At 47.5% G+C, this 13,692-nt stretch overlaps 1 protein-coding gene across 1 annotated transcript in view; it reads left to right on the top strand.

Moving 5' to 3' along the window:
- LOC138447769 (intercellular adhesion molecule 1-like) overlaps window positions 1–13,692 on the top strand; it is a 447,430-nt gene that overhangs the window by 279,388 nt on the left and 154,350 nt on the right. Inside the window, exon 6 of the mRNA XM_069604102.1 lies at window positions 1,718–1,945. Coding sequence (XP_069460203.1) covers window positions 1,718–1,945 — 228 coding nt within the window. The remainder of the gene's footprint in view (window positions 1–1,717; window positions 1,946–13,692) is intronic.

Genomic DNA, 13,692 nt, shown 5'->3' with positions numbered 1-13,692 from the left:
CTCTGTATCTAGAAGTCCTGCTTCGGGATGGTCTTTAGGAGTCGCCTGGAGTTTCTAGCAGAATTTGTTCCGCGGTAGACTTTGTCCTCGACTACGGACACTCGACCCCTGGCATTGGGCTCTCACAGCAATGGAGAAGCACAGCACATCGGGGATGGTGGTCCAGTGGAGTTCGTCTCTGGGTTAGTTGGTCCCCCTAACCTAGTGGGAGAAGTTGTTCCGTCCGGAGCTTCTCTGTTGAGGTGAAAAAGGAGGTCTGCACAGCAACAGGGCTTCACCGGGCAATTCCAAGGTCCAGGAGGTTGCAGCAGGCTTCGTTCATGGTTTTATTTCTCAGGTGTTACTCCCAGTGGTTGACTCTGCCTGTAGTCCCAAAACCCTCACCTTTTAAGTAGGTTTCTCCCATTCATGCACAGCCTACGCTGTCAATCACACACAGCAGCGTGGCTGTCTATTCAGGCATTCCTAGAGACAAAGGACTGGGGAGTTTCGGGACCCTCCCTCACTTACTGTCCTTCCAGCCACACTGGAGCCAGGGCCGGGCTTCAGGGCTTAAGGCCGCCAAAGGCAAGACAAAAAAGTCCTCAAACCTTTCTCGCACTAAGTAAAAGCCAAGAAAGACCTCCTAAACAGAAAGTGGTTTGAAAAAAAGAGGACCGTGGCAATTTTTACAAAAATGGTCCCCCATGGCTGCTGTGCTGCAGCTGAGGATTCAGCCTACGGTAGAAATTCACAATGGTAAAATTAAACCACTGCCACCAGCCACTTAGTAGTGAGGGTAACATAAAAATGTTACATGAGAAAGTAGGATAAGGGGCTACTATGTAACCCCCCCAAGCACTTACGCATAAGATGGTGTGTGCTGGACCTACAAATGGAACGATAAGTTAAGTCAATTTCACTTTACTATTCTTGGGAACTGTAGTTCACACAAGAAAATGAATTTAAACCTTATGATAAATCTACAGGATTTCTCTGTGACACTGCACTGAAGGTGCTGTTTATCACCATACAAAAAGCGGATGCCTATTGAGTTTGTCAGACTCCAAAAACAGTGAAAACACAAAATCCAAATAAGGTAATCGCATGAGAGAATGAGAAAAGGGTCTCACTCACTCACTCCAGGATTAAAATGAAAAAGTTCTTTGTCCAGCAAAAGAGCTGGGGGTTTCTAAGGTTGAAGGGAATTAGCACAGAAATGAAAATTCTCCCTAACAATTTTAGACAAAGTTTTTTTGCCCATCTCATTCTACACCTAGAAACATCCTATATTTATAACATGTGACATTCTTCGATGTAGCCCAGCTATGTGCAATATGAATAATACCTGCGCCGTGACTAAGGCCCAAGTTCTAGGCCCAAGCGAGGGTGGAGGGAAGGGAGGTGGCGGTGGCAGGTGCAAAACACTAGATTGTGAGATTCAGGATGCTGTCTGAGGAACCTGATTGGCTGCCACGTCCACCACGGGTGCTAAGTTGTGCTCTGCCTCAAGATACTTATTCTTGTTTCACAGTTGCATGTTTCTTATCCAGTGCCATTTATAGTAGAATTAAAATGTACAATTCAATACCCAAATATTTTATACAGCATTTTCTATGACAAGATTTGTTTGTTTTTCTGAATAAAGAAGACTTGCCTTGATTCGGTTTATGGCGCTCTCTTTTTATATGATAAATGCTAATATTGTTTCTTCATGTTCGCCTCTGAATAATTTCAGATCCACCAGGATTTAGTGAGAGCCTCTGCCCAAGCAGCCAGAACCTAGCCGTAGGCGATGCCATCACCTGCGAAGCGGATGGGAACCCATCTCCCTCAGTGAAGTGCTTGAATACCGGGAGCATGATCGAGTGGCAGAGCACCAGAAGAAACCAGCCTGCACCCGTCCTCTGTACAGCCACCAACCCTTTAGGCAACAGGACCCAGGAGGTGGTAGTGACTGTAGAATGTAAGTTTATTTATTTATTTTACATTTGTAAAACCTAGAAGCTCATGCAAACAACCCATGGGCTTCTAGGTGCTGGTTGCAGGAAGGGCAGAATCCAGCAAGGGTACAGGTGGGGCAAAAAGTTAATTAAAGAAACAGGTCTTCAAGTGTTTCCTGAAGGCGAGATAGGATAGTTCTGAACGCAAGGAGGGGTTAAGCAGAGGATTCCGAAATGTTGGCTGAGCATCCAGCAGCTTGAACCTGGAGCTCCCGTCTCCCTGAAGTTTGATATTTAAATGATGTTAACTTCTTTGAACACCAATAAAAAGATTGGCGTCCCAGAGAACCCTGTCCCGAAAAAATCCAAGGTGGACAAGGAGGATGTACATAGCCCTTTATTGTTGAAAGTGGCTTTGGATGTGGGAGAGATGAAGACCTTGGTCTCTAACTTGGAAGGGAGAGTGAGCCAGGTAGAGAAGGGGTCAGCAGGTTTGGCATCAGAAATAGCTGGCAGGTACTTTGTTTATAATAATTTGATGAAGGAGCTGACTGATGTGAAGTAAAAAAAACTTGGAACTGGATTTAAGAGTCAGGTTGTAGTACCTCAACCGGTGGGCCTTCCGGAAACTACTACTGTGGACAAACGGTTGGAAGATGTCTTGCTAAAGGTGCTAACCGAAATATTTGGTCAGGATACTTTGCAACCACGGGACTTGGACTACGCATTCAGAATTGGGGAACCCAATAATAATACAACGCACAGACAAATCCTAATGGTTTTTACTAAAGTAAATGCAAAAGAAATGTTGCTGAAGGCAGCAAGAGAGAAGGACCGAGTTTACTACAACAAGGAACAAGTGGCCATTTACCCAGATTTTGCAAAGGATTTGATGGAAAAGAGGAAGGGTTTTGCTGAAGCAAAGAAATTAGCAAGAGATACAAATTTGAAAACCGCTCTGGTTAAACCGGCTATCCTTGAATTATACATGCCTTCTCGCACCAAATCCACTGAAGACCCAGAGGAGGCTGTGAAATGGATTAGAGACCTAGGATCATCCATTTGCTGATTATATAGGTCTGCGCTTTACACAACCTATACAGTTTTCACAGGTACCCTGAGATACAGTCATAGTACAGTTAAAGAGGGGTGAGATGTCTAGTGGTTTGCATGTGTAATAATGAGTGTAGTGTTCCGTGTTAGACAGAATCACATGCAGTACCCTTTGGGAACACTACACACAATTAAGACTACAAGTGTCAGTACAATTTCACCTTTGGTATAAGCCTGTACTACTCAGTAATGTGGTAGAAGTGGCTGAGCAGCCAGACTTATATCAAGAGTAAAGTGAGCAGTACAAGAGGTTACACAAAGAACTAGCAATCACAGTGATTCAAACAAACACTTACTCAAGGTTTCTTGGTAAAATAATTTCTTATGTTTGTTAATCTGCTTAGAATCACATGCTGTGCATAGGTCTGACATCCAGTGGTCACTGCGGAGTATTGCATTTTGTTTTTCGTAGTCGAAAAGGGGACGTCGACAAGGCGTGTCTGTAACACTATCCCTATAGTGACGTGCGTTGTACCCACAATCCCTCACGCGTCGAGGTCCCTCAGATTGTTTTTTTCCACCCAGCTACTGGTCGCCTTTATGCGGAGCTCCTCGAGAGACATTGCCAAATAGATTCTTCGACTTTTGGTCGTTTGTTATTAATACCAATAACGATAGATCCCTCCCTCGACGCAGAGCCGTTTCGCCGGCGAGCAAGATCTTCGACGGAAGGACGAGCAGAGGAGATCCTTCGGCGCTGCCGAACACGTGGCCGGCCATACACAGTAGGGAGAGTGGGGCTTTGTGGTCTTGCTTTCTTTCTTTCTTTCTTTTCTTTAAGAATGCCTTTCTCTTTCCCCTCCCTCTCTTTTGAGGTCGTAGTCACACCTATTACCCTCAGCTATGGAGAGGACGCCATTTAGGTTTTGCCCGCTTTGCAAGGGTAAATATACCTGGAAGGATAAGCATAAACGGTGCAACCGTTGCTTACCCCTCGATCACCAGGAGGACGGCTGTGCGGCCTGCAAATTACTAAAGCTCAAAACTCTAAAGGACCGCATGGTCAAAAGGTGGGCGGCCTACACTATGTCTAGGCCTGACTCCTCGCCCGCTGCTGCTGCCGCCGCCGAGTGTGACGAGGATAGTGACTACACGGCCCCCGTAACGGAGGCTGTAGACCTCTCAAAGGAGCGTTCACGCTCTTCGCCGTCCGTCCTCGACCCCGACAAGCCCGGCTCACGCCCAGCTTATGGGGATGAACACCCCGGCGACAAGGACGCACACAGAAAAACACCAAAGCACATACCCCCAGGCACTCATTCGTCGAAGACGAAGACAGCCATAGCACCAACGGGGACGCCGGGTCCACCGACGTCTTCCACCGACCGTAAGGGTCGTCAGTCCTCCCCGCCACCGCTTCCGCGACAGGCGACTGGGCACTCTAAAAATAAGGGCGCTAACACCAAAATTTCCGGCGACACGCATCGCAAGAGCGCTCATGTTGCCAACAAGGACTCGACGACCAATGACTCGACGACCAAGGACTCGACGAGCAAAGGCTCGACGCTCCCTAGCGCGACGGCGACCGATCCCTCGGAAGAGAGAATGATCGCCGAAAGCCTCGCGCGCATAGCATCTAAGGACGGCCAAAGGCGTACGGAGAGTGAAACGCCGAAAACCGCGCGCAAGGCTAAAGATACGCCGAAGGCGCCGGAAAACAGATCAGGTCAGTTCCCGACACCGTCGGAAGGCCCTAGCCAGCAAGAAGGCTACTCAGAAGGCGAAGGCCTCTTTCTTCGACGTTATGGGAGAGAACCAGACAATTACAGGAGGAAGAAACCCCCTTTTCTTTCCCAGACCGTCCTGGCCGACCTCAGTGGACCTTTGAAAGGTTCCAGACCTGTATGGACAAACTAGATAGGTGCATGTCCATCCCAGAAGACAGGGCGCCCAAGAGACCAAGGGAGGCACCCCTTGAGAGTCCAAGGGCTAAATACCAGAAGTTTTATAACCCCATACAGGAGGACATAAACTCTTACACTCCCACTGAGGAAGACACCTTCTTCCAAGAGGAAGATGAGTTCACCTATGTTGAGGACCAACAAGAAGAGGAAGGTTTTCACGAGGAAACTAACCTAGGTGAGGAAGGATTCCAGGATGACACAGACGAGGGCGACCAAAATCCCTGGCAGTCACCGGCTAGGTCGACTGACACAGGCAGTAGCAGTATAGTCATCAGGTCTACTGAAACTACACCAGTCAGGAACCCTTCGCCTGTCGATGATCAACCCACCTTCAATGCACTGCTGAAGAAGGCAGCAGCGCATTTCGAAATCGAAACTGGAGACGTCACCCCAGACACCGATTTTGTGGAGAGGATTATCAAAGAAAAATCCCCCACTAGCCAGGTTATACCTATCCTCGCCTCAGTTAAGAGACGTATTACACCTTCTCTTTCCACTCCTGCATTGGTGGTCAATCCGAGGATTGAGAAACTGTTCTCCCCCTCTCAATCAGACCCATTATATATTAAGGGTCACTCAATCCCGGACTCCCTGGTCGTGACCAACACCAGAAAAAGGGCAGAAGTCCCACTATCTACTAGCGAGGCACCCCCAGATAAAGAGGGGAAGAAGCTGTATGCCCTAGCCAAGAGAATCACCACCTCTGCAGCATTCTCTACCAGAATCGCCAATAATAATACCCTATTGGCAAGCTACGCCGATGCTCAATGGGCTAAGCTCAAACAGGACATCGAAGAAGTTCCCGAACCCCTAAGGACTCGTTTACTGGCTACAGTTAACGAGGGCTGTCTGGTCAATCAAAGCATCGTCAAAAATACCCTCGATGCAGCAGAGACGGCTGGCCGCACTTTGGTACAAGGAATTTTACTGAAGCGTCACGTCTGGCTTCGCAATTCCGGATTTAAGGCGGAAACACAAGCATCCCTTATTAATAAACCCATAGAGGAATCCAACCTCTTTGGGAGAGCAGTGGATGACGCGCTGGAGAACGCAAAAAAGAATTTGATACTATAAAGACCTTAGACCAAATTTCTAAACCTCCTAATAGGCGGGGATTTGGTAATAAGCGCTTTTTTCGTGGACAACGCCAGCAACAAAACCAACAACAGTACTCTGCCAGCAACTACCAGAGTAATAGCGGCCAGTACAGTCAGAGGGGTCAACGTCGTGGCAAGGGAAGAGGCCGGGGTTCCACCCCCAGAGGCTCCCAAGCCAACAACACCACCAAGTGACGCGAAGATTCGCGTCCCCTCCCATGCAACGCCGGTCGGGGGCCGTTTAACATCCTTTCTTCCAGCATGGGAGGGAATAACATCAGACCGCTGGGTACTTTCCACCGTAGCCCGCGGCTACTGTATAGAGTTCAACAGTTCCCCAACATACAGACCCCCGAGGGGACGCCGCATGACACCAGAACACCTCGCCATCCTTCTCCAAGAAGTGGACCAACTGCTGGAAAAAGGAGCCATAGAGGTTGTGCCTCTATCTCAGGTAATGGAAGGTATTTATTCAGTGTACTTCCTTGTACCCAAAAAGGATCTAACCATGCGCCCTGTATTAGATCTGCGCCCAGCGAACAAGTTTGTCAAACCCCAGAAGTTTCGTATGGTGACCTTACAGGAAGTGATCCCACTGCTATCACAGGGAGATTACATGACAACACTGGACATGAAAGATGCATACTTTCATATTTTAATGTTGCCAGCGCACTGAAAATACCTCAGGTTCATGATAGAGGGCAAACACTACCAGTTCAGAGTGCTACGCTTCGGCATAGCATCTGCACCAAGGGTATTCACGAAGGTACTGGCAGTGGCAGCGGCACACCTGCGCAGGTTATCCATCCCAGTATACCCTTACCTCGACGACTGGTTCATAACAGGGGAGTCTTACGAGACATGCTTCTCAAACACCCAAAAGACTGTAGACCTTTTGTTCCAACTGGGCTTCTCCATCAACGAGAAGAAGTCCAGCTTAGACCCCAGCCAAGTCAAACAATTCCTAGGGGCTCTAATTCGAACAAAGGACGGCCTCGTCTTCCCCTCCAACGAGAGGGTCCAAAACATGCTGTTTCAGATCCCCCAATATGTGGCAGGTCGAGAGGTGACGGTGCGCAAAGCTATGCGTTTGCTAGGTATGATGGCGTTATGTATTTATTTGGTACCTCACGCGCGCCTGCGCATGCGCCCAATGCAAGAGTGGCTCAACAGCCAGTGGTGTCAGGCCAGCGGACAATGGGACGATCTAGTGGTGGTCTCGCAAGCCTTGGTTCTCTCGCTACGGTGGTGGACAAAGGAAAACCTGATAATAGGGAAACCCTTTGCCACACCCTCACAGGATGGGGGGCTCACCTATCCCATCAAACTGCTCACGGAGTCTGGACTCCGAACGTAGCATCCAAGCATATAAACCTTCTGGAGCTACTAGCGGTGTTCAAAGCACTAAAAGCCTTCCAGGAACACCTACAAGGGAAGACAGTGATGGTCCTTACAGACAGCACCACAGCCATGTACTACATCAACAAGCAGGGGGGAACCCACTCTCCAGGACTGTCCAAGCTGTCACAGAATATATGGAAGTGGGCTCTCAAACACAACATGTTCCTACTGTCACAACACATACCAGGGGAACTCAATCTGCTAGCAGACGAACTCAGCAGAGACTTCCCCCTGCCCGAAGAGTACGAATGGCATTTGCACGAAGACATATCTTAGACGTCTTCACGCAATGGGGATTCCCGGAAATAGACCTGTTCGCAACACTGGAGAACTCGCAATGCCAAAGTTACGCCTCCAGGTACCCCCAAAACCAGTCCAAGGGGAACAGTCTGTCGATTCAATGGTCAGGGAAATTTGTTTACGCCTTTCCCCCGACTCCCCTTCTCAACAAGGTGGTGCACAAGATGCACCAGGAACAGGTTACCATGATACTAGTGGCCCCAATGTGGGCCCGGCAGCCATGGTTCGCTCACTTGATGGAGATGTCCCTATCTCCCCCAGTGAAACTTCCCTGCCCGTACAACATGCTGTCACAGTGTCACAGGACAAGGGCAGGACACTGCATCCATGCCCTCAGACCATGAACTTAGCAGCCTGGCTCCTGAGATCATAGAATTTGGACATCTCAACTCCCACAGAGATGTATGGATATCCTCAGGGAAGCCAGAAAACCTAATACTCGCCACTGCTATTCTAGCAAGTGGAAAAGATTTGTCATCTGGTGTAGAGGTAAGAGCATCAACCCAGTTGACTGCTCTCCCACGAACATTGTTCTGTACTTGACCCATTTACTGGATTCAGGTCTAGTGTTCAATTCCATTAAAGTCCACCTAGCGGCACTTTCTGCATACACCACTTCCCAACTTAACTTGTCGTGGTGGAAGATACCAGTTATCAAAGCCTTCATGGAGGGGGTAAAGAGAATACACCCTCCGATAGCTAACCCAGCTCCCGGATGGGACTTAAATGTGGTACTTTCTAGACTCATGGGCCCTCCCTTTGAACCCATGCACAAGGCATCTCTTAAGGACCTCACTCTTAAGACTGCTTTCCTAATAGCTATCACCTCCGTTAGGAGAGTAAGTGAACTACAGGCTCTTTCTGTTGTAGACCCCTTCTTAACAGTTCACAAGGATAAGGTGGTTCTACGCACACACCCAAGGTTTGCACCAAAATTCATCTCGAAATTTCATGTAAACCAGTCAATAGAACTACCAACGTTCTTTCAAAACCCTTCCAGTTTGGGAGAAAAAAGTCTGCATACACTAGATGTACGCAGAGCTGTCATGTTCTACATGGAAAGAACCAGATCACTGAGAAAGACTAACCAGTTCTTTGTCTCGGTGGCAGCAGGAAGAGAAGGAGATGCAGTCTCAAAGTCCACTATATCTAGATAGATTGTTCAATGCATCACTCTCTGTTACACTCTTGCTAAGAGAGAACTACCCTTCAAGCCAAGAGCACATTCCACTCCAGGCACTGGAGCTTCCATAGCGTTCATTGCAAATGTTCCCCTTGAGTCCATCTGCAAAGCGGCTACCTGGAGTTCTGTGCACACCTTTACAAAACACTACTGTCTAGATGCACACTCTAGATCTGACTCCCAGGTGGGACAGGCAGTATTAAGACATCTTTTCTCTACTGTTCCTTCTCATAACCCACCGCCAACTCCGGGTACTGCTCGCTAGTCTATGCACAGCATGTGATTCTAATTAGATTAACAAACATCAGAAGACAATGCATTACTTACCGTAAAAGCATTTCTGATGGTTGTATCTGCTTAGATTCACATGCGCCCACCCTTCCTCCCTGCTCGGATGGAAGGAACATAGACATCTTTCTACATCTCTCTCTTTTCTGTACTCACTCACGTATAGAAGGCTCCCTCAGGGCAGAAAAAATACAAACAGAGGGACCTCGACGCGTGAGGGATTGTGGGTACAACGCACGTCACTATAGGGATAGTGTTACAGACACGCCTTGTCGATGTCCCCTTTTTGACTACGAAAAACAAAATGCAATACTCCGCAGTGACTACTGGATGTCGGACCTATGCACAGCATGTGAATCTGTAAGCAGATACAACCATCAGAAATGCTTTTACGGTAAGTAGTGCATTGTCATACATTTATTCACACAGTCAGTTGGAAAACATTCCACTATCAAGAGCAGCTCAATATCATAATCCAATATACTACAATACACAACCAATCAGTTTCTGAACAATTTCAGCTCCCCTGAAGTGGGAGCAAAATGGCACTTCAGTTACTTTAAAAAGGGGTAAAAAACAAGGTTAAAAGAATCAAAAGCACAAATACTTTCAGAGGTAGGGCAAATAGTTTCAGTTTACTACTACCAGCCATTCAATTCAATAGGCATGGGCCAAAGTCAATGGTTGAGTCTTGGATAGGATGGCACAGTTCTGGTAGTAAACGGTTAAGTCTTTGCCACGGTTTTTAGAAGTAGTTGGTCAGATGAAAAGTTAGATGTTGGTTTAGGGGAAGGACAAGCCTTCAAAGTTGGGAAAGTTTCACAAACTTTCACCGCGGACAAACTGAGTTCTGGACCACACTTGCACAGTACCTTTTAAATGAAGAAGAGCTGTAGCTGACGCAGTTGTTCCTGGCAGTTCCCGCAGATCTCGCTGTTCCTGAGATTCAGTCGCAGCGATAAGAAGGAGGGCGTCGGGTGGTTCCTTCATTGCCCAGGGAAGAGGCCACAAGCTTGGCAAAATGTCGGTTTAAGGTGTGAGTGCCTTAAAGACCACAAAGTGGTATCCTTCCCACTGGCTATCCTGTTTTCAACAGCACTCTGAAGAAAATTCGACCAGTATAGGGACGGTGTCCAGGTGACTTGCGAGTTGGTTGGTCCCACCAAACTCGAGGGAAGAAGTTAACCTTGGAGGGCCTCTCTGTCAATCGGGTTTCAGGCAATTCGGACCTGCAGCAGGGCTTCACCGGTGGACCAGGAGTTGCAGCAGTCGTCTTTCTTCAGCTCGTCTTCGGTTCTTTCGTTCCAGTGGTCGACTCTGCTTTCCAAGTCCCAGAGGCCTGCTTTTAAACAGTTTTCCTCGATTCATTCCAGCCTGGCTGTCACTCACACAGCAGGGTGGCTGTCCTTACCGGACAGCCAGCCGGCCAATCACGCCAGAGTGCATTCAGGTCTCATAGGAGACTAAGCACACGGAGTTTCGGGCACCTCCCTCACATCCTGTCCACCCCAGTCACTCAGGTGCCAGAGGAGGGCTTCAGCACTGAAGCCCGCCAAAAGCCAACAAACAAAGGGACCAAACCTGGTTTGGTGCGCAGAGTTAAACACAAGAAGAACCTTTTCTAAAAGAAACGGTGAAAAAAGTCGACCAGAGTCTGTTTTTACCGATAGGTCGTGGGCACCATATTGAAAAACATGGCTGACCCGATTTTTAGCTACCAGTGTTCGCAGTCGGGAAAGATCATGGTAGTTTGTTTAAAACCACTGCCACCTGCCATTTCAAGTAGAAAAGGGTAACATTTGACTGTTACATGAGTGCTTAGACTCAGGGGATGATAGGCAACTCCTGCATCACTCTATAGGAAGATAGTGTGTGCTAGGTCTGTAAATTTAAAAAGACTAGTAAAGACAATGTAACTTTACATGCTCTGGGAGACAGTAGTCAGTCCCAGAGAAGGTATTTAAACCTTGGTAAGTCTGAAAGACATCCCTGTGCCACAGCACTGAAGGTGCTGTGTGACACACAAGAAAAAGATGATGCATATAGAGTTGTTTTAAAACTCCATATCCAAAGAACACAAAAGTAAAACACACATCAAAATACATGAAAGAGTGGGAAAAAAGGCTCGCACTCTTTCCAGGTAAAAATTAAAATCCTAGAAATCCAGCAAAGTTGCTGGGGGTCTCAAAAGGTAAGGGAAATTAGCACATTCTTGAGAATTCTCCCTAACACTCGTCCCTCCCCCAGACCAAGGGACAGGGGGATTTAATCCACTCCTGGATGAATCTCCTTACTCCAGTCGGTCAAACATCCTGGAGAGACCATCAGCATTATGGTGGTGACACCCAGACCTGTGTTCAATTGTAAAATCAAACCCTTGAAGGCTGATTGAACATCTCAGTAGTTTAGGGTTTTCCCCTTTCATTTGCATAAGCCATCTGAAGGGTTGGTGGCCAGTCTGAATCACAAAAGTAGATCCATACACGTATGGTCTAAACTTCTTCAGTGACCACACCATAGCAAAACATTCTGTTTCAATGGTTGCCCACCTTATCTCAGGTTCCCTCAGCTTCCTGCTGATGAAGCACATGGGGTGCTTCCTATCTTTCTCATCCAGCTGACTCAGAACTGCACCTATACCTGTATTTGAAGCAACTGTTTGCACAATGAAGGTGTGGTTATAGTCAGGAGTTCTTAGGACTGGAGCTTGACAAAGGGCTTTCTTTAGGCCTTCAAATGCTTGAGTGCACTCCTCATTCCACCTGACATTTTTAGGGAATTTGGGAGAGGAGACCACATTCAAGGGAAGAGCTATGGTCCCATAGTTCTCTATGAAGTTCCTATAGTAACCAGTGAGGCCTAGGAAGGCTCTCACCTGGATTTGAGTAGTTGGGGTGGCCCGGTTATTTACAGCTTGTACTTTGCTAGGCAATTGCCTGATTTCACCTCCTCCTACCTCATGTCCAGGTAGACCATTTTACTCTGGCCAATTTGATTTTTACTCACCTTTAAGGTCAGATGGGCCTACTCAAGAGCCTGAAAAACATATCCTAAGTGGTCAACATGTTCTTTCCAAGTGGGGCTGAACACTGCAATGTCATCCAAGTAAGCCATGCAGAAGTCCTCCATCCCATTCAGAACCTGGTTAAGCATCCTTTTGGAATGTTGCAGGTGCATTCTTTAGTCCAAACAGCATTACCTTAAACTGGTAGAGGCCTGCTGGGGTTGAGAATGCAGTTTTCTCCTTGGCATGGTCGGTCAGTGCTATTTGCCAATAGCCTGAAGTGAGATCAAATGTACCGAGGTACTTGGCTGAACCAAGTTTGCCCACCAGTTCATCTGTCCTGGGTAAAGGGTGGGTATCAGTCTTTGTGACTGCATTAAGAGTTCTATAGTCCACACAGAATCTCAACTCATTTCATCCTGCCTTTGGCACTAGTACAACTGGACTAGACCATGGACTGGTTGACCTCCTCCTTTATGTGGGTTCTTACATGATCTGACATCCTGTAACCTCTGCTTTTAACAGGTAAACAGTCACCAGTGAGAATATCATGCTGGCCCCAAGGGGTCAAGCCTGGGGATAGTGAAAACAGGGAGGCAAACTGATTTGACAGAAACTTGCACTCCTCCTGTTGCTCAGGTACCAAATTAGAAGAGAGATTGACTCCTTCTATCATCTTGTCTGAAGGCTGTCCTCTGAGTAGATCAGGTAGAGGTGCACTCTCCTCCTCCTCTTGAGCCTAAGCTAGAAGCAAAGCTCCTACTTCTGGTCTTGAGACATATGCTTCTAGACGGTTGGCGTGAAAGACTCTGGGAGCCTCCTTAGGATTGCCCAAGTCCACCAGATAGTTGACCTCCAAGTTTTCCCACAACCTTGAAGGGTCCTATCCATTTATCCATTTGACCTGTAAGGCCCTCTGCCTTGTAGGAACCGTAACTAGAACTTGCTGGTCTTGAGTAAACTTAACCATGTTGGCCTTCTGGTCATGCCGATGCTTCACCAGAGCATGACCTGCTTTCAAGTTATGTGATGCTTCTGCCATCATGTGTGACATTCTCCTCTGGAGACCTATCACATAGTCGGTGTCTCTCACTGGCTTTGGGGAAGGAGCACTCTCCAACCCCTCCTTAATCAGGGCCAAAGGTCCTCTAACTGGATGGCCATATAGAAGCTCAAAGGGACTAAATCCAACTCCCTCCTGAGGGACTTCTCTATAAGCAAATAGAAGGCATGGCAGTAGAAGGTCCCACTTTCTTCTAAGGGGTTCCTCTAAAGCACCTATCATGCTCTTCATTGTACGGTTGAACCTCTTCACCAATCCATTTGTCTGTGGATGGTAGGCAGTTGAGAACTTGTAAGTTGCTCCACAGTTTTTCCACATGGCTTGCATGTAGTGGGACATAAAATGGGACCCCCTGTCAGAGATAACTTCCTTAGGAAAACCTACCCTGGTAAAAATACCAAGTAGGGCCTTAGAAAC

The sequence above is a fragment of the Ambystoma mexicanum genome, chromosome 3q (assembly GCF_040938575.1).
Source record: "Ambystoma mexicanum isolate Mex_15411 chromosome 3q, UKY_AmexF1_1, whole genome shotgun sequence".
Taxonomy (NCBI): Eukaryota; Metazoa; Chordata; class Amphibia; order Caudata; family Ambystomatidae; genus Ambystoma; species Ambystoma mexicanum.
The sequence above is the reverse complement of the archived record's forward strand: the minus strand, read 5'-3'. Positions and strand labels throughout refer to the sequence as shown.